This window comes from Dermacentor silvarum, chromosome 10 (assembly GCF_013339745.2).
Source record: "Dermacentor silvarum isolate Dsil-2018 chromosome 10, BIME_Dsil_1.4, whole genome shotgun sequence".
Lineage (NCBI taxonomy): Eukaryota > Metazoa > Arthropoda > Arachnida > Ixodida > Ixodidae > Dermacentor > Dermacentor silvarum.
The window spans coordinates 14,090,205-14,108,810 of NC_051163.1; the positions used below are offsets into that span (position 1 = coordinate 14,090,205).

At 42.8% G+C, this 18,606-nt stretch overlaps 3 protein-coding genes across 5 annotated transcripts in view; 1 reads left to right on the plus strand and 2 right to left on the minus strand.

Annotated features, from left to right (window-relative positions):
- Positions 1 to 1,591: 1,591 nt before the first annotated feature.
- LOC125939669 (uncharacterized) lies at positions 1,592 to 5,816 on the minus strand. Its single transcript, XM_037726703.2, has 4 exons — positions 5,512 to 5,816; positions 4,367 to 4,614; positions 3,187 to 3,394; positions 1,592 to 2,340 (listed from the first exon to the last, which is right to left on the minus strand). Exons 2-4 carry the CDS (start codon positions 4,495 to 4,497, stop codon positions 2,209 to 2,211), a joined length of 471 nt encoding a protein of 156 aa, XP_037582631.2. The 5' UTR covers positions 4,498 to 4,614; positions 5,512 to 5,816; the 3' UTR covers positions 1,592 to 2,208.
- A 449-nt stretch (positions 5,817 to 6,265) lies between these two features.
- On the minus strand, positions 6,266 to 10,572 carry LOC119466220 (uncharacterized). Its single transcript, XM_049657539.1, has 3 exons — positions 8,947 to 10,572; positions 8,216 to 8,310; positions 6,266 to 6,420 (listed from the first exon to the last, which is right to left on the minus strand). Exons 1-3 carry the CDS (start codon positions 10,502 to 10,504, stop codon positions 6,274 to 6,276), a joined length of 1,800 nt encoding a protein of 599 aa, XP_049513496.1. The 5' UTR covers positions 10,505 to 10,572; the 3' UTR covers positions 6,266 to 6,273.
- A 79-nt stretch (positions 10,573 to 10,651) lies between these two features.
- LOC119466219 (coatomer subunit gamma-2-like) overlaps positions 10,652 to 18,606 on the plus strand; it is a 39,170-nt gene continuing 31,215 nt past the window's right edge. For 2 of the 3 annotated variants that reach the window (XM_037726701.2, XM_037726702.2), the window contains exons 1-7: positions 10,652 to 10,784; positions 11,546 to 11,595; positions 12,248 to 12,328; positions 13,706 to 13,857; positions 16,095 to 16,119; positions 16,184 to 16,234; positions 17,890 to 17,982. In XM_037726701.2, coding sequence (XP_037582629.1) covers positions 10,745 to 10,784; positions 11,546 to 11,595; positions 12,248 to 12,328; positions 13,706 to 13,857; positions 16,095 to 16,119; positions 16,184 to 16,234; positions 17,890 to 17,982 — 492 coding nt within the window. In that variant the 5' untranslated portion in view covers positions 10,652 to 10,744. Of the gene's footprint in view, positions 10,785 to 10,848; positions 11,009 to 11,545; positions 11,596 to 12,247; positions 12,329 to 13,705; positions 13,858 to 16,094; positions 16,120 to 16,183; positions 16,235 to 17,889; positions 17,983 to 18,606 lie in introns of those variants that run through there. The other variant, XM_049657538.1, reaches the window with a different exon arrangement.

An 18,606-nucleotide genomic window follows, 5' to 3' on the forward strand; every position in this document is an offset into this window, starting at 1 on the left:
AGCACATATGCGGTAATCTGTGGTGGGTGCAAAGCTTAGGCGAGCCAAGATGGCTGGTGGCTTCATAAGCACTATCTTCTCGAGCGCCTAGTGCTGGAGGTTGCGTAATCTCGAGTTTTGGAGACGCGTCGGAGAGGCTGACGCAGTGTTCGCTCCCCTCTGACTGCCAGCGAGTGTTCGCAGTCATTGAGTGAGATTTGTTCATTTCTGCTGTACATTTGTGACACCATGCTTGTTAATTTTATTAGTAAGCAAAAGTCTACTACAATTCATACAGCCAATAAAACTTCGAACCTTCGAGTAGTTGTCTAATACCTTGCTCTATCGCTAACAATGCTTCGCCTTTCGGCCGTAACAGCGCCTTTTTGGAACGCAGCTCTAAGGCGCCCGTTCCTACGGCGAGCGTCGGCGTCCCTCGTAACCAAGCGAACGAGCACAGCAAAGGACGAAAGAGTGAATGCGGAGTGCAGCGGGGGATGAAAGACTGCGATAGCGAAGAGAGCGCGAGGAGGAAAGCAGAGGAGGGGGTGCAGCGGAATTATGAGGCGGAGGAGGAGGATATGGCAAAAGCGCGAGAAGCACTGTAGTGCCGCACAAGACAGGTGCTGTGGCGACGATGGCTATGAGATGGCGCCAGAGAAGCGCGCGTCATCTGTTCACCATGTGGCGCCACCGATACCATATATGGAAACAAAGCGCTGCGCATGAGCAGAGGTCTGTCTGTGGCGACTGCTGTGAATCGTGCCCACGGGTCAGCCGCACGCTGTCTCTCGCGATCTCCCGATTAGCAAGGCAGTCGCGCCACACTTCGCTCCGTTTGCAACGTGCCGCACGAAACAGATTCTCCGCGCCAGCCAATATATCGCGAAATGAAAGCACGTATGGAGCTGCACTCAAATTTCGCATTAGGGAGTATCATAATCGTCAGTGAATTTTCTTTGTCTCAGAGTATACCTGCACATACTTAGCCTTTCATCACATCTTTTGCAATCACCACAAGACTGGTTGTGTGGCGAATGCTCGCGCCCTGGCTTCTGGGAGGTGGTGAGACTCTCTCTGGGCAGGTCAGTGTGCGACCCCTGTTGGACGGGGTCATGCGAACTTTCGTCTTGAGAATAAGTACATTACCAGTGTGGTTGTGGGCTTAATTGTAAGGTGGTCGAGTCTCTCAAAAGAAAGGTAGTCCACGACCGGCTTCAAGTCGTATGCGCCTTTGTAATATGCAGATTTTGGGTAGGTGAGGGGCCAACACAGCACACTACCATTCAGTTTTTTTAATTTATAGAACCAATACTATAAACAATGTATAATGGCTACCGAAATTTCAGACGCTCTACCGGATCTTGCTCGAATATTGCTAGATTTTTCAGGCATGACACGTGCACGCAATGTTGCAAGTTTACAACAAACATGGCAGCCGTGAGCAACAGATTGTCACCTGTCACCTCGCCTTCATGCGATTTTAAAGCAAAACTTTCTTTGTGGTGTCCAACAAGTTTTAATGCTGCATTGATAGGACCGGTGCAGAGAGTGGTCTGCAGCCTGTTGATAGCGGCATCCCACTACGGGCGAAACTATCAGCCGCGGCAGAGTAGATGTGAAAGTTTCACAAGCTTTGATCAACTTCATACATCTGCTTTTGTGAAGATATCATTGACATGGCATGGAACCGTATCTTTGGTCGCCAGCTCTCAAATTCAGCAAAGGAAATTTTTTAATGTCATTGAAATTAGTTTTTTCAACTGCCCGATAATTTGGATATTTTTACAGCCCCTTCTGAGTAAGAAAAATCAATTGGCAACGGCGCTTATTTGCATAAAAGGTCGAATTTCAATATAACAAAGTAAAGTGCCAATTTTACCAACTTCGTTATATTGAGGTTTAACTGCATACCATTGGGAATGTTAGTGATTCATTTCACTGGACCTGTGCACAATTTGAAGGGATGAGGACTAACAAATCAAGGCTGAAGCACCGCCTTCCAGCAAGATTTTATTGCCATATGAGGCAAATGTACTATGTACAAACGAGCACAGTTTGTTGCCTCGAGACAAACAGTAAATGAAAACAAACAGATTTCATCAAATCAGTCTCAGGACACAGAATGAAGGGCAATGAATGCAACAACATCTATGCTTTTAGAATAGAACTGCAGAATGCACCTGTAGAACCGTTTGGGGTAAACGTTTCATTCACCTTAATAGTGAACTACACCTGACTTGCCTGAAAGAACAGGTGATAGTACTTGACCAGCTTGTCTGGTTGTTTCTGCGTTGCTGTGAGATCGATGCAGCGTCGCAGCAAGGTCACGGTGAGTGGGCCATTCCTGCTGCCAGCATCCTGCGCAACATTTCACTGCTTGTCACAATGCACCTAATGTATTCCCCCTTCTGCAGAAAACAATTGCTCTGTCTGGCAAAGGCAAATAAGTGTGGCATGACACAAGTAGTGATACTGCTCATCAATAAGGGATTCATGATATTCAGCAGCTCATTAAGTCGGTGTGCATCAGCACATACAAAAGGAAGGAAAGACAAAAAAAAATGGGACCAAGGGCCATATTATGCATTGATTGTTCTCGTTTTCCATTCTTTATAGCCTTCTCTTTTGGTTAGCATGACACCAAGCTTTCGTTAATGCAAGTATCAGCAACTTGCTGTGGCAGGTGACAAGAAATGGATAAAATCAAAGGAAAAGAATCTTTACATTATAAAGTCAAACCCCATACATAACTGATTACCGGATATCAAATCAAATCATTTATTTCCTACAGACAGGGCAAGCTGCAGAAAAATGTTTTGACAGCTTGACATAGCCACATTCCCCACTGAACTTTCCCGACAGGAGCAGCTTGCCACGAAGTAATACTAAAATTTTTCTCACTGATATTAATACGTAACGAATATATCCTTATAATGAATGTAGGATATTACAAATGTATTTTCATGTTTCATGCAACTTCGATCACTACAACAAGGTTTGACTGTACAGCCACAGTGCATCACTCGTAAAACGTCCCATTCACTAGTCTGGTATGTTGGGTGAACATTGGCCAACTTCACCAGACAAGTGAATGGGGTAGCGCTTTACAAGTGAAGCACTGTCCCATCATATGTTGTTACTGCTAAACGATAGAGAAATGTTGACAGGCTAGCACAACTCGACATCCTGCTGCAATGATGTCACCTGGCAGATGGCAACAAATTGCTCGAGAAGCTCCGTGTTGTCTCCCGCAAGAGAAATGACTTCATCCGTCACAGCTTTGCCGTTAGCTGCTCCTCCTCCACGCACGACAGCTTCGAACTCAGCGGCAAGAAGCATTCCAGCTAGCTTCCTGTTGTCCCGCCAAGCAGGGTTCACTTCCTTGAGCTTTTCTGCAATTTGATGAACTTCCCTGTAGGGAACATGGTACAACTAGTCATTCATTTGCCATATCCCAAATCATCGTTGCCCTTCTCCAAGATGTCGACAACCCACCCATTTTTCTTGAAAGATACAAATTTCACGACATGCCCCGAGAAATTTGTCCACCTAAAGATGTCCTGCAGAAAGTACCATAGTGCCCGAGGTCACTGTGCACATTAGGTGCTGCATTGTACTCGTGATTTGTGTTCGTTGTTCACAAAAGCATGTTTGCCGAATCAATGCGGCAACCATACCTGGCCATTCATTAATTCATCATGCATGTCAGGTCAGCTATTGATCACTCAGTAATTCTAAAGCTCACCTAACAATTATTTTCAGCTCGCATGCCAGATAATCACTACCATTCCTTTTCTAATGAATTTTGCCTGCTAGGGGGTTTTGGTGATGACTCAAGACAAGCTGGTATTTGTAATTTACTTTCTTTTCATTTGCTTTTGTTTGCATACTAAAATTTGCATAGTATATTTACAGCATTCCAGAAACATTTACCAAAGTAATCATTCAGACTTAGATGAGTCATTATTTCTATATTTCAACTAAAGCTCCAAAATTTTTATTCACTGACCGTATACCTTCAACACCGTTCTATCTCCCCAACCTTCATGCAATGAACTCTCAAATATACCACATTTGGCATATCAAAGGTACATATAATTGTAGTGCTGCAGTTTGCAAAGAAAAAGAGCACTCAAGCTATGTTTCTTTTAATGCACCAAAACAAGGAAAACTTGAAAGTAAGGTATTTTCAGACATAATGAGATTTGCTGGAAAGTTCGGAGTTCTAATCTGTTTTGCTATCATCTATTCTTGATTATGCTAAAGACGCAAGTAGCATGGTGATAAAGCAAAATTTTCAAACAACAAAATCTGGTGGTGCATGAAGGCAATATTGAAGCTTTGGCCACACCTTATTGTACTCAGTATGGTTCGAGTTCATCACCTGAGAATTCTTTGCCTGAACTGTGTGTCAGCCGCATGGTTCCTGGACGCGGTGACTCCCGACAGCATTGCCATGATGGCATAGGTGGTGATCCGCTTGGTGGTGTCTCGACGGCCATGAACACTGAGCATTAGCCTGAAACTGTGCCCCAGAAGGTGGAACTGCTGCTCGGCATTCACTTCTGGCAGCAGCGCTAGGTTCCAACACACGGTGGCGAACCACTGGCTTTGCTCTGCATGCCATCTGTCCTGTGTGAAGAATTGGTGGAACCGAAGAGCTTGGTTTCTCGGTTAAGCAAACTTCCATATATATGAAGCCAACAGGCAACAAAGGCTAAATGCACAGGGGAAACTGAACCTTTTTTTGATAAAACTGCCAAATAATATTTAAAAAAATGAGCTGAGGGTCAAGTTAGCAACAAGCTTCATATTCTTATTACAGCAAAACCTTGCTATAATCAAGCCACATACAACACGAAAATACATTCGTTATATCCTATATTCATTATAAGCATATAATCGTTACATGCTGATATTGGGATAAACATTTCGTTATATCCGAGTATTCGTTATAACCATTTTATTGAGGTTTGACCATAACAAAAATTGGAAATGAAAGTGGAAGAAAAGACTAATTTTTCACTGGTCACTGCCAAGAAAATGAAAGGGAGAAATTGGCATCCACCTGCACAGTAGCACGATGATGCAAAGAAAACCCATGCCATATGGGTTTGTCAGAAAAAAAAGATTCAAAGTTGAAAAAAAAGAGAGAGAGAGAGTTCTGCAGGCTTCCGCAGAACTCACTTGTCATGGTCAGTGCCAAACTTGGTATAGTTTCCACTTCCATACCACAGACAAGGAGAGGATTCATGGGTAACATATGTGATAAGGGCAGACAAGTGCTTCGCAGGAAGATGGAGGCTTGAAATGATAAACAGTGCTTGAATAATAAAAGCCTTAGCCTGTAGCCAACATTTTGATGAGCAGGCTTGTCTTCTTTGGGACGCTGATGAAGACAAGTTCCTTTGTCAAAGCATTGGCTCCAGCCTTGCTTTGCCACTGTTGATCAGATGTGCTATATGTGCATAATATATCTGCTTTGCTGTGATGTAGCTGCGACAGCTGAGAGATACTAATGCAACTTACGTTCTCACAGACAAACAGGATGCTGGCTGCTCTTTCTATGCAGTCACTCACTTCTTCGTAAATATTGGGATCCTGTTCTGTAATGGACAGACATATGTGCGTCACTTGTGAATTTCCTTCAGATGCACAATAATCACTAATGCTATGCTGTGAAAACGTACAGCATGCTCATAAGGACAACAAACAACAGCTTCAAAACCAGTACAGTATGTACGTGGGGTCAGTTTGGAAGTGCTATATATATATATACTGCATGGATTTCTGTAGTGTCTGTCTCAAGCTTATAACAAGAGGGTATTCACGAAAAATTAATAATTTTCCAGATAACATTGTTCTGTATACATACTTCATTTTTCCACAATGCAGAAACATATTACCTGGAACAGCAATGCATTTCACTGCGCATTTTCAGTTCACATTTCTTGGAATTGGTGCTGGGCACAGACTTTCTGGCAAACCATTACGCTGCACGTAATTTTACAATTACATGCCCCCTAAATTCATTAATTAAAAGCTGATTAAAGTTAAGTTCCTTGATTAGTGGCAGTGGACTTGAGTAAACATGTGACAATCATTGATGAACTAATAAAATATTTACTCTTTAACTATATCTTTAATTACTTCAGGGCACACGTTGCAGCTGCGTAATTGAAGCCAATCAATGCTCAATGTGTACCTGCATGCTTAGAGGGAGTCTGCTAAACAGTGCTTAGCTTAAACGTCAAGATTCATGCGTGTCAAAAACACATGTGATTCAAAAATTCACATATCAGGAGTACCAATGTTTATGAGACACAGTGCGACGACGCATTGCAGGCACTTCAGCTGCATCTCTGCCATGGCTGGATTGGTTTCGGGAGGCAAGGCCATCTGCTTTAACACATCCTTGGTGAGGTCCAGCTTGCCCGCCTGCAATGTTTTTTGTTACATTGAAAAGCTCTAACAGGTTACAGTGCAAGCTTGAATGCACATACATGCTATTCAAAACCATTATACAAATTGCAGAAATATTCCTTTGCGGACTAATTAGTTAGTTGGTTAGTTAGTTAGTTTGGTGCGGACTCGTTGTTCTTATTGCTGTCAGGCTTTTTTTTTTTTTTTTCATCTGCTGTTTTAACTGTCTTTCATAGTGGTGTCATGAGTTTTCCCCTGGCGTATCTACTTTTTCGCAAGTGAAAGAAAAAAGTCTGCACATCTTATGTCCCAGTGGTGGCAGAATAATTGTATACAAGCTTTTGCACTTCCAGGTGGTTCATATGTGATAAGTTTGCTTTATTTATAGTGACTACCTGTCATTTCTTGCAATAAAACTTGGTAGTTTGCACTGTCCCATCTTTCTTTCTGTTCTTCCTTTTGTATCTTACGCAGTACGTAACTTAATTGTCCATAATATAAAGTTAACATTTTCTTACTTATAAGGCATGACGTTTAATCTCTCGACAGAAAGCTGTGAAGCTGAACAGTTATACTGAATTGAACTATTAAATTTCTATTTTTTAGTTCCGTAAGATCACGTTTTGATTATATGTGCTTGATCTCAATAATTATGAAAGCAGAAAAGCAGCTTGATCTAGACAAGCTGGCTCATGTTTGACCTGAAAGATTTCTAGTAGCTACAAAAATAGAAACATAGTGGACCATATATTATGTTCACAGTGCCCATAAATGTGCTCAATATGTTCCTTCATCTTCTTCTTCACACTGTTAGAAAATTATTATATGAAAGTGCTTATAGTTAAATGACACTTTGTTGACTTATGCTTATATATAACTATAAAAAATAATAACAAAGGAGATACAATATAGTCACTTATGCCACAAAAGAACGTTTTTACATATAGCAAAGTGCTAATTAGAATAAGTAATATTTATATAGCGCTAAATCGCTCTCCACTTGTACAACATTCAGAGCTATGTTTTTGTCACAGAAGACTGAGTTAAAAATGAACAAAACAGTGGTTGTCCTGGCATGCACCATATCGAAGCACTAACAAATCTTCAAGCACTGAATTATCTATTGTATGTTAGTAGTCCTTAACAATATCTACATTTAAATGACTCATCAACAAGATGTTAATGTGACAGTCCTTATAAAACCGTTCCTGCAATACCTTGTTTTATCTACAGTGAATGAAGTGAATTCCCCACTAAACTGTTTTCATTTCTTAATCAAAGTAACTGTTTCAGAGTGAGAACTGTGCTTTTTCTTAAATTCTGATGTTTCTTAATTGTGCCATTATGCCACATTGTAATGTATATAAATGCTGAAACATGGCTATATGCTATTTCCACAACGCGTAAACAATGTAGCACATACATGTACTACATATCTGAAATGACTAAATGTCCAGAGATAAGTGAAGGTACAGATTTTTCATTCCTGATACGTCTGCAGGAGCATGGAAATCATCATCGTCATTATTATTATTATTATTATTATTATTATTATTATTATTATTATTATTATTATTATTATTATTATTATTATTATTATATTTCGTTTGAAAACATACACATTTGCATATGTTTGATAATGTAAATCATGAACACATGCAAGAGACATCAGCCACAATGTCAACCGCAAGCACTGCATATAAAACTTAAACATTATGTGCTTACGGGGTTTCATTTCTCTCAAGACCAGCAAAGAACAAAAAAAAAGGATGAAGAATGATACTAAGCAATCATGCTGCATTTTTCTAACCTTCAGTGTGAAGCTCCCTGCGTGAATGAGTGCATTTGAAACTTTCTTGGTAATGTTGTCACGTTCAAGACGATTGGCGTCCTTGACAAGCTGGACTGGAATCACAGTGAAAGATGCACAGTTATAATATGTCACGATTAAAGGCAAGAACTTCACACCAGCACATCACGATGCTTATTGAATACCTACTGCTTGTTTGTATATAAGTCATGTGCCTCAGTAGGTTGTTGTTAATATTAAGCTACCTGCTCTTATTTTTGCCAACACTCTTACCTGACTGGTTATATTTTGTGGGATGCTTTCAGCGTCTTTGAAATCTTTTTTCCCTGAAGGCAGGACTTACAGAAACAGCCCCACCCATGGCTTAGCTTGTCCCTGCTTTTACCTTTGTACGTGCTATTAAAATATTATGCTGTTATTGTTACAGGATAATTAAATTTGCTCTTATATCCTTACTTAATTAGGTCCTCCTTGTTACTGCTTCAATATTGCATGACCAACTAAATTTGTTCATATCTTTACTCATAGGTTATCCTTGTTGCTGCTTTAACATACATTATGCGATGCACGTGATGTGGTTTACATATTAAACTTGAGTACATTGATTTATTCTCCATTTCTGCTCCAATTCCACTCGTTAATGTGACTTATAAATGTGCATAAAAAATTATTAGGCCATGTCTTGACCCAATCTTTTAATATGTGCGACAAGAAACATGTGTTTGCCTTACGCAATTTGCGAACGGCTGCAATTGCATCAGCACCGTTGTCTTCTTCAAGAGCAATCTTGAGCCTCAGGTAGCCCTTGGTCACATTGTCTGTACCCGTGTACTGATCCAAGGTGTCCTTTGCCCTGTTGGTCATTCCGAGGTTCATGCTCCAATAAACCTGACAGAGCCGCAAGCTCTCCACCTTCTTTTTTATGTCCTCCTCATCAAAAATGCTCTCAAACGTAGCTACAAGAGTCTCGCAGTTCCTGAGCCATTCCACCGCTTCAGAGGTACTGCCTGACTCAGCTTTGCCACAACCAAAGTGAAACAAGTAACAAAAGAGTTGCCTGAGACATTGACCAGCGAACTGTGTCGTTTTGGCACTGTCCTGTACGAGGATTCTCTGGAAGGTCAGGGAGGCACGATCCAGCTCGTCGTTGTCAAGCTCAGCCTTGAGAAGTTCCACCAGTAGATACAAGGCTTCGCGATCCTGGCTGAAGCGTATGTAGGCTCTCTGCAAGAACTCGATGGCTTGTTGGGCAAAGCCGTGCTCCTTTATTGACTGGTATATTTCAAGCACGTGCCTTATTGTAATTTCTTGGTGCCTGAGGATGCAGTCAAGTGTGCTTGAGAGTTGCTTGTCATTACCGCTTTGGTAGAGGGCTTCCAGCTTCTTCGTCATGTAGCTCAGCTGTCCTGGACGGTGCCAGATGGCCATATCTAAGGCGTTGGCTGCCTTCTCCCAGTGCTCCTGCTTGTCCCAAAGGAGGTAGGCGGAACCCAGGAGGTACAACGTGTGGGCCTGCCTATTGACGTCAACGAATTTCTTGCCGAGGCAGAAGGATTCTCGGAAGTAAGAGATGGAGTATTTGTAGTGACCACTCTTGAAGCACTGCATGCCTGTAGCGTAGGCCCTCGACGAGACGTACTTCTGCAGCATTGGAAAATCGTCGCAGCACGCGTTCTTAGCGGCGTAGAGGATCTCGAGCGCCTCTTCGGAATTCGGGGCCGTCGACGTCATCGCCGCGAAGCGGCAGACTTGCAGGACTGATTCCGCGTGGCGTGCTCTGAGCTTTTCCTTATCTGATTTCGCATCGTCAGCCGCAAAACCTTTGAAGCAGCGAATCTGTTCGGCAAGCTGCTTGATATAGCCTTCTAGCTCGCCGTAGCGCGATTGTTTCAACAGAAGCAAAGCGACTACTTCAAGGGCCTGGATTCGGGAACAAAGTGCGGCTACGTAAAGTTGTGGTGTCCTCATCTTGTCCATCATGTGAGAGCTGAAGCCGAGATACATGTTCACACATTTGTAGAGCACTAGTGTCGGGTCGTCCCTTGTTGAATTTTGGAAAAACTCGGTTGTGACTGTGTTCACACATTCGTTTAGAGCGACTACCAAGAGTGCTGTACCATCGTCATCGGCGGCGGACAGGTACGCGTAGATGCTGTCCTTGAGGTCGGACTTGATCTCTTTGAACACGAGATCGCTGTCAACTGCTTGGCCTCCGCCCTTGACCGAGATAAGCAGATCTCGTACCCTCTCTGCCGACTTTTGGATGACCGAAACGCAACTGCTCGTCATCTTACAGCTGTCACTTAAACATGACCTGTGAAACCGAAAACGAAAGCGCGTCGCGTCAAGATGGCGGCTAGAAGACGCGTGAGCAGACGATTCTCGGCTTCGGAAGTAGCGACCTTAGCGACCTCTACGTAAAACGCGTATTTTTCAGCAGACGATAACGGTTTTGAGAGTATGTCATATACGTGGCTTTGAGGTGTGTGGCACCCGAGTCGGGACCGAAAGTTAGTCGCTACTCTCAAGATGTATGTATTAAAGCGTGAAAAAAAGGACGAAGAAGACGGTGAGCCGCTATTGGGCGCATATTTGGGAGTGTCTGTTATCACTTCGACTTTGTGCACGACTCCGAGCCGTGTGATTGCCGTGCTGTTCACCGCTTTTCTAACCCTAACACGGCAATGTTTACCGGCGTTATAAGCAAAACCGTGACTGTTTCCCTTTAACCGCGTTTACCAATTCTCAATCATCTTCGTATTGCAGCCATGTCTTCAGCAGGCGGCGATACTGGTAAGAACGTCACGTTCCGCAGTGACTCGACGCTGACCGTTTCACAGGTGTCTGTGACAGCGACTCGGGAAGCACGATCGTTTGCCATCGCCGACGTGTTCTTGTTCACAAGCTCAAACTTGTCATTGCCGCCGTAAGAACGCTCAAGCACGAATCGTTGACATCCCCATACCACCGAAGAGAGCGTATCGACTGATTGGACTGACCTAGTTATTATAAATTGCTGGGAGGACATTGCTTGCTGAGATGTTCGTGTTGTTCACTCACCGCTGTGTTTCGAAAGTGCACATGCTCTACTTGCCAACCTGTACAGCCTTCGTTATCACTGTCAGTATTCGCAAACTGTGTCCGAACCACGCGGAGAGTGTTTCGTTTAAATGATTTGCTACAAATGTTTACCATTATTGCGAACACGAAACTCGTTGGAAGCCATTTCAGTTGCTCTTCTTCGTGCGTGTTTTTCGTTTTTCTTCGGCGCGCTAAGCGGCTTTGGGAGTGTGCCGTTTCCATTGAACTTACACAGGCTCTCTGTCACAGGTGGTAGTAATCCGTTCAGCAACCTCGAAAAGACGTCAGTGCTTCAAGAGGTACGTGATTGCTACTTTCCAATCGCCATTACATCGGCTTTGTTGTTATCAGCGCCTGTAACGGTTCATGCAACCTGTAACCACCTCTTGGTTTCGTTCACCGTCTTGAGTAATACATACATTGAGTGACATACGTGCTAACCAATTGCGCCATGTATTGTTAACGGTAGCTAGGTGTCATTGCTGTAAGCACATGTAACCATACAAAGCGAGTATTCTGGCCTAGCTGCATAGCCTTAACTAATGTGCACAAGTGATTTTGAAGTACATACTTTTCTACATGTTGTCTGGGTCTTTGTTTACATTTGCGAACTTGTGTAATGCTTTCTGGAAGGTACCCTATCATTCCGTTGTAGTGACAACATAAACCTACTGTTGTAGTGTCTTTCATGTTATGTGTTCTTTTTTAAGAATCATTATTATATGTGCTAGTGGCTACTAACAGCGTGATTTCATTTGTGTGATTAGTACTGCAAGTAAAAAAAAAAAATGGAATTATGCATTACAAGAAAAGGGGATGCCATAATGTGATACATACAAATAGTTTGGTGTAGCCATTGCGTTAATGCATTAATGCCGTCATTAGAATTGTGTAGTGCTGACATGCTACATGTGATGTTACGAGTGCTGATGATGGTATTGTTTGCATCAGGCACGCACTTTCAACGAGACTCCTGTTCACCCTCGGAAATGTGCGGAGATACTCACCAAGATCCTCTACCTGTTGAATCAGGTAAGCAGGCATCCCTTCACATATACTTCACTGAAAGGTGTTGACTTTTGGGGCAGTCATTTGACAACGGGAGTTGTGTAGAGTAATGAAAGGTGAACACGGTGCCTTGCTGTACACTACCTTGGGGACTAAAGCAGTTTTGACAGGCATATCTAAGCTTCAGGCACCTTCTTCCATCATCTTCCTGTTGCGTGGCTGTCCTCGGTTGTGCTGCTACTCATTTCGTTTCTTGATGTAGCAGCATGGTAGATAACTGAGCAAGCCAGAGCAAGTGCCAAAACTTTGCAATGTCCTGCTTTCGCATGACCACCTTATCAGTTCATATCCAAGGCACGTACTTGCTCAGAGATCACCCACTCCGATTCTAGGGTACTTGTCTGCACTACGAATGTAATATTCCCCATTGAAATAGTCAAATTGCAATGGTCAAAGGGTCACGGACCCTGGTGCTTCTGTGTCATGATGTCACCAAACCTACGGCTCCTGGGTACCCATACCGGAACTAGTTCATGGAAAGCTATTACAGTAAATTATCTAGGACTTGTCTAAGACTTGTCAGTATCTTTAAGACTTGTCAGTATCTTTTCTATGGTTTAAAGGTCCAAAAACTACATTTACCACAAAAAGATTTTCAAGAAGTTGGAAATGTCCATACCAGTACTCTTTTAACCCCTATAATCACGGTACATATAAATATTTAAAAAAAATTATTTATTTTGTATTGAAATGTGCAAAACTCATCGAGAGTAAGCATAAGTAATAGACAAGAAAAATATATTTTGCAGAAACATCTTCAGCAGTAGGGGGGAAACACCAGGCAGAAAACTGGAAGTGGGCTTTTGGAATTTGTAAAGACAGCTCTCATAATATGGGAATGATTGGTGTGCTTTTCATTTGCTTTACATGTTTGACAAACCACTGCAGCCGGAGATCTTGCATCAGTCTATTGGTCGAGGAGACCGTGCTTTCAAAATCATGTGCCAAACTTCTTTTTCCTCGTCCTGTGTTCCTGCTCTAAGCCAACAAATGATGCTTGTTGCATGTCATTCAGTGTTGACTGAAAACATTCAGCCAGAAACTTCTTGCTCTATACAGAAACTCGGTAAGAAAAAATACTATTTAGGTATGTTGCCTGTAGGCAACACTCGTCAATGAAGTGTTAAGAGCAAAATGCCTGTTTACATTGTAGCTACAGAACCACCTTCAAAAAAAAGCAGTCGGAATCTTGAAGGAAAAAAAAAAGTTTTTAGTACCTTTTATCGAATTTTAGTATCATTGGCTTCGATACTAGTATTTCTCAAAGTTTCAGGTTGGCGAGTCTGCATGCTTATTTTAGAAGTATGTTTAACTGAGTCTCCCTGGCCTTGGCACCAACAGGGGGAAGTGCTTGGGACAAGGGAGGCCACGGATGCCTTCTTTGCCATGACCAAGCTGTTCCAGTGCCGGGATCCAGTGCTCCGGCGTCTGGTCTACCTAGGCATCAAGGAGCTCTCCAAGGTTGCCGAGGATGTCATCATTGTGACCAGCAGGTGAGCTACAAGACTTCTGGGAACCGTGCGCGCAATAGAACCTGGCTGGCGTGTTTTTTTTTTTTTTTTTTTTTTTTGTGGTACCATGGAAAAAGAACATGAGGACCAGGAAAGCTTAATAGCCTGTTTGTGGGCTCTTTGCCAAGATCCGGAAAAGTAACAATCAGGGAGTATCAGCTGAAATATATGGTATTATATTACCTTCATTTATGATGTCATAGAAAAATTTTTGCCATGAAGGCCTTCACACAGAAAAAGAAAAAGTGCACTTTAAGAAAGGATGGTACGGAAGCAAGCACTAACTACCAACAGAATAAATTTTGCGCAGGGATTTTAGAATCCGCATAGTGCACATGAGTTGCGATGTCAGTTTACAGTGCTCAGCGATTCAAACACGATAATTCGCTCACATGGCAACTGGCACCTTTTGTGCCACTTGTGGGCACTTGGGACGCCAAGCTAATGGTTTGTGGTATGCAATGAACATTAGGGCCTTTGTGATGCATTGGGACTGCTGCATTTCGCCCCCCAGCACTCGGCGGTGGTGCAAAAGGCGCTGGCCACCATGCTGGCCAATTAATCACATTTGAATCACTGAGTACAGTACATGGTTAAGGCTGGTTCAAATTGTTTTTGCTCCTATCATTTTTAGCATGTTTTGTTCACTTCATGCAAAATCATTAAGTTGGCAGTTTGTGCTCAGCTACATCACTTCCTTTTTGTATGTTTGTATCGAAGTCGTAAAAGTACAACAAACATTTTAGTGAGGCGTTACCTTAAAGCGTAGCATCAGGCTCATCTTTCAATCATCTAAGGGCTGTGGACAGTGTAAAACACCCAGGACGTGCAAAGAATTTTTTCGGGGCTCTGAATTCAGTGTCATCTTCACTGCCTGTATTGTATTGTGCTTTGGCTGCACATTAAAGGACCCCAGCTGGTCAGCATTTATCCGAAGCCTTCCACTGCGGTATCCCTCATAAACTACTGTGCACTTTCAGGACATTAAACCCCATAATAATTAAATTTTATTAACACTTTAACAGTGCATTGGGTGTCACCCCAAACAAAAACGGAAACCTAATTATGACACTGTACAGTAGGTAAAATTTACATGCATTGTTGCTTACAGGCATGTAAAAACCAAGTTCTTAAGGTCCTCGGTTTGATTCTTGAGCCAGGATGAAATTTTCTACAATGGTACAGTGGAACCTCGTTGATATGATTCTGCATAATACATTTTTTTGCTATAATACGTTCCTTTTTCTTTTCCCGATAATACGATTTGGTTGGATAATACATTGGATGATATGATTTTCGGATGGGGATATGCTTTATTTTCTGGTTCCCATGAAGACCCTAGCCCAAATACGTGGCCAATACCTTATGATAGGCAATCAATAGCTAATCGCGAATCTAACAATAATCAGTAAATTCCAGAAAATGCTGGGGATGACTTGGTAGTGCTTAGCCTGTATCAATGAGATTCCACTGTAGTTTGTTTTTTCAAGTGTATTGAAGTGTGCTCCTCTGTAGCATTTGACTACAGTCCAGTGGAAAGCAGTCCTTTTTTTCCTGCACAATAGGTTGATGTTAAAGAAGTTCAAGCACAGTAGGAGGCAACATAAACGAAAAGAATGGCGACACACTGCTCACCTTTCCCATGTCATTTATTGCACTTAAACACTTCTAACTTCTCACCGGCAAGGCCAAACCGTTGGTTAATGTGTGCGTGTACGTCTCGAGTTCGTGAAAGGGAAAAATTGTCATCCACTCAACTGTGGCACAAAGCTACAAAGGAAACCCATGCGTGTTTTCTGTGAAGAAGAAAAGGTCATCCTGGGTACAGGACAATTTTTTTTTACAGACAAAATGTTTCTTCAGTTGTGAAGCTTTTTTTTTTTGTTTTTTTTTTTTAGAAACCGGTATGCGTTTCCTTTGTAGCTTTGTGCCACAGTTATGTGGATGACAATTTTCCTTTTCATGAACCTTCGTCCACCTTGCGGGCTTCGGCAGAACTGTTTGGATGGATAGTTGGGCGTGTTAGTTAAGCATGATCTGAAGTGAAGGCGCGAAAACGACGACGGACGAAGAGTGTGTGTGTGTGTGTGTGTGTGCTCTCTCTCCGTCCGTCGTCGTTTTCGCGCCTTCACTTCAGATCGGCAGAACTGGTTAACCATGTCTAGAGTTGATATCATTTTTTCTATGATTGTTATCACATTCTTCTTTTTGTTTTCCAGTTTAACCAAGGACATGACTGGCAAGGTGAGATCTCATTTCAGGTCCACTTTGGACGTGCAGTGCTCACCGTACGCACTTTTCTTGGCAGGAGGACCTATACCGTGCCGCAGCAATAAGGGCCCTCTGCAAGATCACCGATGTAAGTGCATTCACTCAGGCGATATGTTCACTTTGAATGTGCAAATTGTGGGGATGCGCGACTCTCACGCGTCCCCTGATGTTGTTTTCCCGGCGTGGCTCCCGTGGTCCGGCTTCTCCGCGTGGCTAACGGCGGCGGTCGGTGTGGTTGCGGCGCATTGCGAGATGGCGCGAGTGTCGCGATGCTAGCGCCACCGAACGGCGGGGTGACTTGGGTGCAAAAGGTCAAAGGCGCTTTCTCTTTGGCTTGGTATCGGCGACCAACATGCACGAACGCGTCACGCGTGCGCCGGCCCGCTTCGCGCGACCGTCGCGCGAGGCTAAGAGCAGGACACCGGTATGGACGAACACGGATCGTTCGAGCGCGCCACCGTTCGCGTGACTGTACACGTGAACGACTAGGCGATGGTGTCATAGCATGGGGCGAACGTATTCGCTCACTATCGGGTCGCGTGAGTCGGACTTCCTTGATTTGTCGCGCGCCCGTGTCAATGCTCTATTGATTGTAATTCGGCTAGTATGTATTAGTGTATGAAAGGTGCAATAAATGCCCTTTTGATTGTCTGCACTACTGCGTTGTCGTTCCTTTGTCCCAAGAGCACATGTGTGTGAGACCCCACAAAATTTTTCGGATAATGTGAACTTGTGAGAAGGCGGTTTGGTACCCTGTTAGCATGACAAAGTGGTGGGAGGGAGAATTTAGTTAAAATAATGGGTTTTCTCAGACTGCCTTTTTTTTTTTTTTTCTGAAGGGGTGACGTTGAACAGGCATGTCAAATGAACTTGAATTAATTGGCAGCTCAACTGCAGAGTGCATTTTAAGAACTTTTGGTGAAGCTGCGCATCGAGTCATTTACACTGTCATCCGATCGCTATGTTTACTCCTGCCTGAAATCAGCTGTGCCAACGGTCTTGATTGAGTTAAGGTGCAACTGTAGGCATTTCACTGCTGCGAAAATGATACTGCATTGCCTGCTTGTAGCTATTGAAAGAGGGTGCTAGAGCTAATTAGAAACGAAATTGTGGCAGAATTTCATGGCATTGAAATGTTTGAAATAAAGCTTCTTGGCATCTTTGCATGCGTGCCTTTTGCTTGCAAGCAGAAGAAAATGCAATGCACGGTGATGTTTTGTTTGTCTTGGTTATTATAGTCAAGGTGTTAAATATACAGCAACCCTGTGCAATCTGCAGTAAACTCGGAGAAATAGCTGGAGCCCTAACGGTCGAAGTGTGTTATTGCTTTGGCTTAATTACGTTTAGTACTTTTCTTCTGTATGGTTACAGTTTGGTTATAGTGTTCTTGCAAGCAACGTGTCCTACGAAATTTGGGATGAATTCACTGAGAAAGCTGCCTGTCCTAAAAAAATCATTTGTGTTTTGCTTACAGACTATCAGGTTTGTATGATATTGGCACTTTAATTGCCATCAAGTCAACTATAGTATTTTCCCGGCACCATTTCTATATTGCCTGTTCTGAAAACCCCCCACTATGGCTGGTCAAGCCCCTCTTGTTGCTTTGAGATGATAGACCCCATAGTTAATCGGTCAATAATTATCTTTCATGCCTGTATGCTTTGTTCAACCATTGCTGCATTGCATCTGGCTCAGCAGTATGTACGCTAGTTTACAGAAGCGGCATTTCTCTTTCCATTACAGAGCAGCATGCTTCAGGCAATCGAGCGTTACATGAAGCAGGCCATTGTTGACAAGAACTGTGGGGTGTCCAGTGCCGCCTTAGTCTCATCGCTGGTAAGCAGGTGCTCCTCTCTGTGCTTCAAGCATGTGGGCTTTCTTCTTGGGCAATGCCATGCACACTTTATTTAGGCTGAGTGTGTGAAGGAACCTTCTAACTGCAGGGTGTGGCTTTGGATGCTTGAACCTTTGTGGAAGGAGTGGAATGTGTTGCAGGTGGTTTGTTGGAAATGCAACATCGAGCGGCCCACTAAAAGATTGTAGCACTTGCTGACTCTGCAGTGCAGAGTGTAGCCATGGACAATGCTCAGAAGGGACTTCTTTTTGTGGATATAAGGAGTTTTTTCTTTTGTGACTACCGATGTAAAAGTGTACTTGTATTTCTAAACTTAGCAAACTTTTTTAGCAGCTTTAGTTATAACTATTGCAGCTGTTTGTTGCAGTGCTGACGTAACTCTTTCCCTACCATGCGGAAAATAGGTGTTTTTTGTAGGTTACAAAGGATTTCTTTTTTTTCTGAAGTAACTACTGCACTCAATATCTTACGTAATACATAAACAAAAAGCAGAATGAATCCACTTTTCCTGCATGAAGAAAAGTTTTATTAACGAGATATGTCATAAAAAAGATATAAATTGTCAAAATCAAGATTGTGGGATAAAATTGAACAAAGTTTGTAAA

What these genes read in the sequence shown, in the direction of transcription:
- LOC125939669 (XM_037726703.2), bottom strand. Translation starts at nt 4,497, where the DNA reads ATGCTCAGTGTTCATGGCCGTCGAGACACCACCAAGCGGATCACCACC. An exon ending in TTCAGGCAAAGAATTCTCAG is followed by an intron (nt 3,395 to 4,366) that starts GTGATGAACTCG and finishes TGTTCCCTACAG; the next exon opens with GGAAGTTCATCAAATTGCAG. An exon ending in AATTTGTTGCCATCTGCCAG is followed by an intron (nt 2,341 to 3,186) that starts GTGACATCATTG and finishes AATGTTGCGCAG; the next exon opens with GATGCTGGCAGCAGGAATGG.
- LOC119466220 (XM_049657539.1), bottom strand. Translation starts at nt 10,504, where the DNA reads ATGACGAGCAGTTGCGTTTCGGTCATCCAAAAGTCGGCAGAGAGGGTA. An exon ending in TGCAGCCGTTCGCAAATTGC is followed by an intron (nt 8,311 to 8,946) that starts GTAAGGCAAACA and finishes CTGTGATTCCAG; the next exon opens with TCCAGCTTGTCAAGGACGCC. An exon ending in CAGGGAGCTTCACACTGAAG is followed by an intron (nt 6,421 to 8,215) that starts GTTAGAAAAATG and finishes AAAACATTGCAG; the next exon opens with GCGGGCAAGCTGGACCTCAC.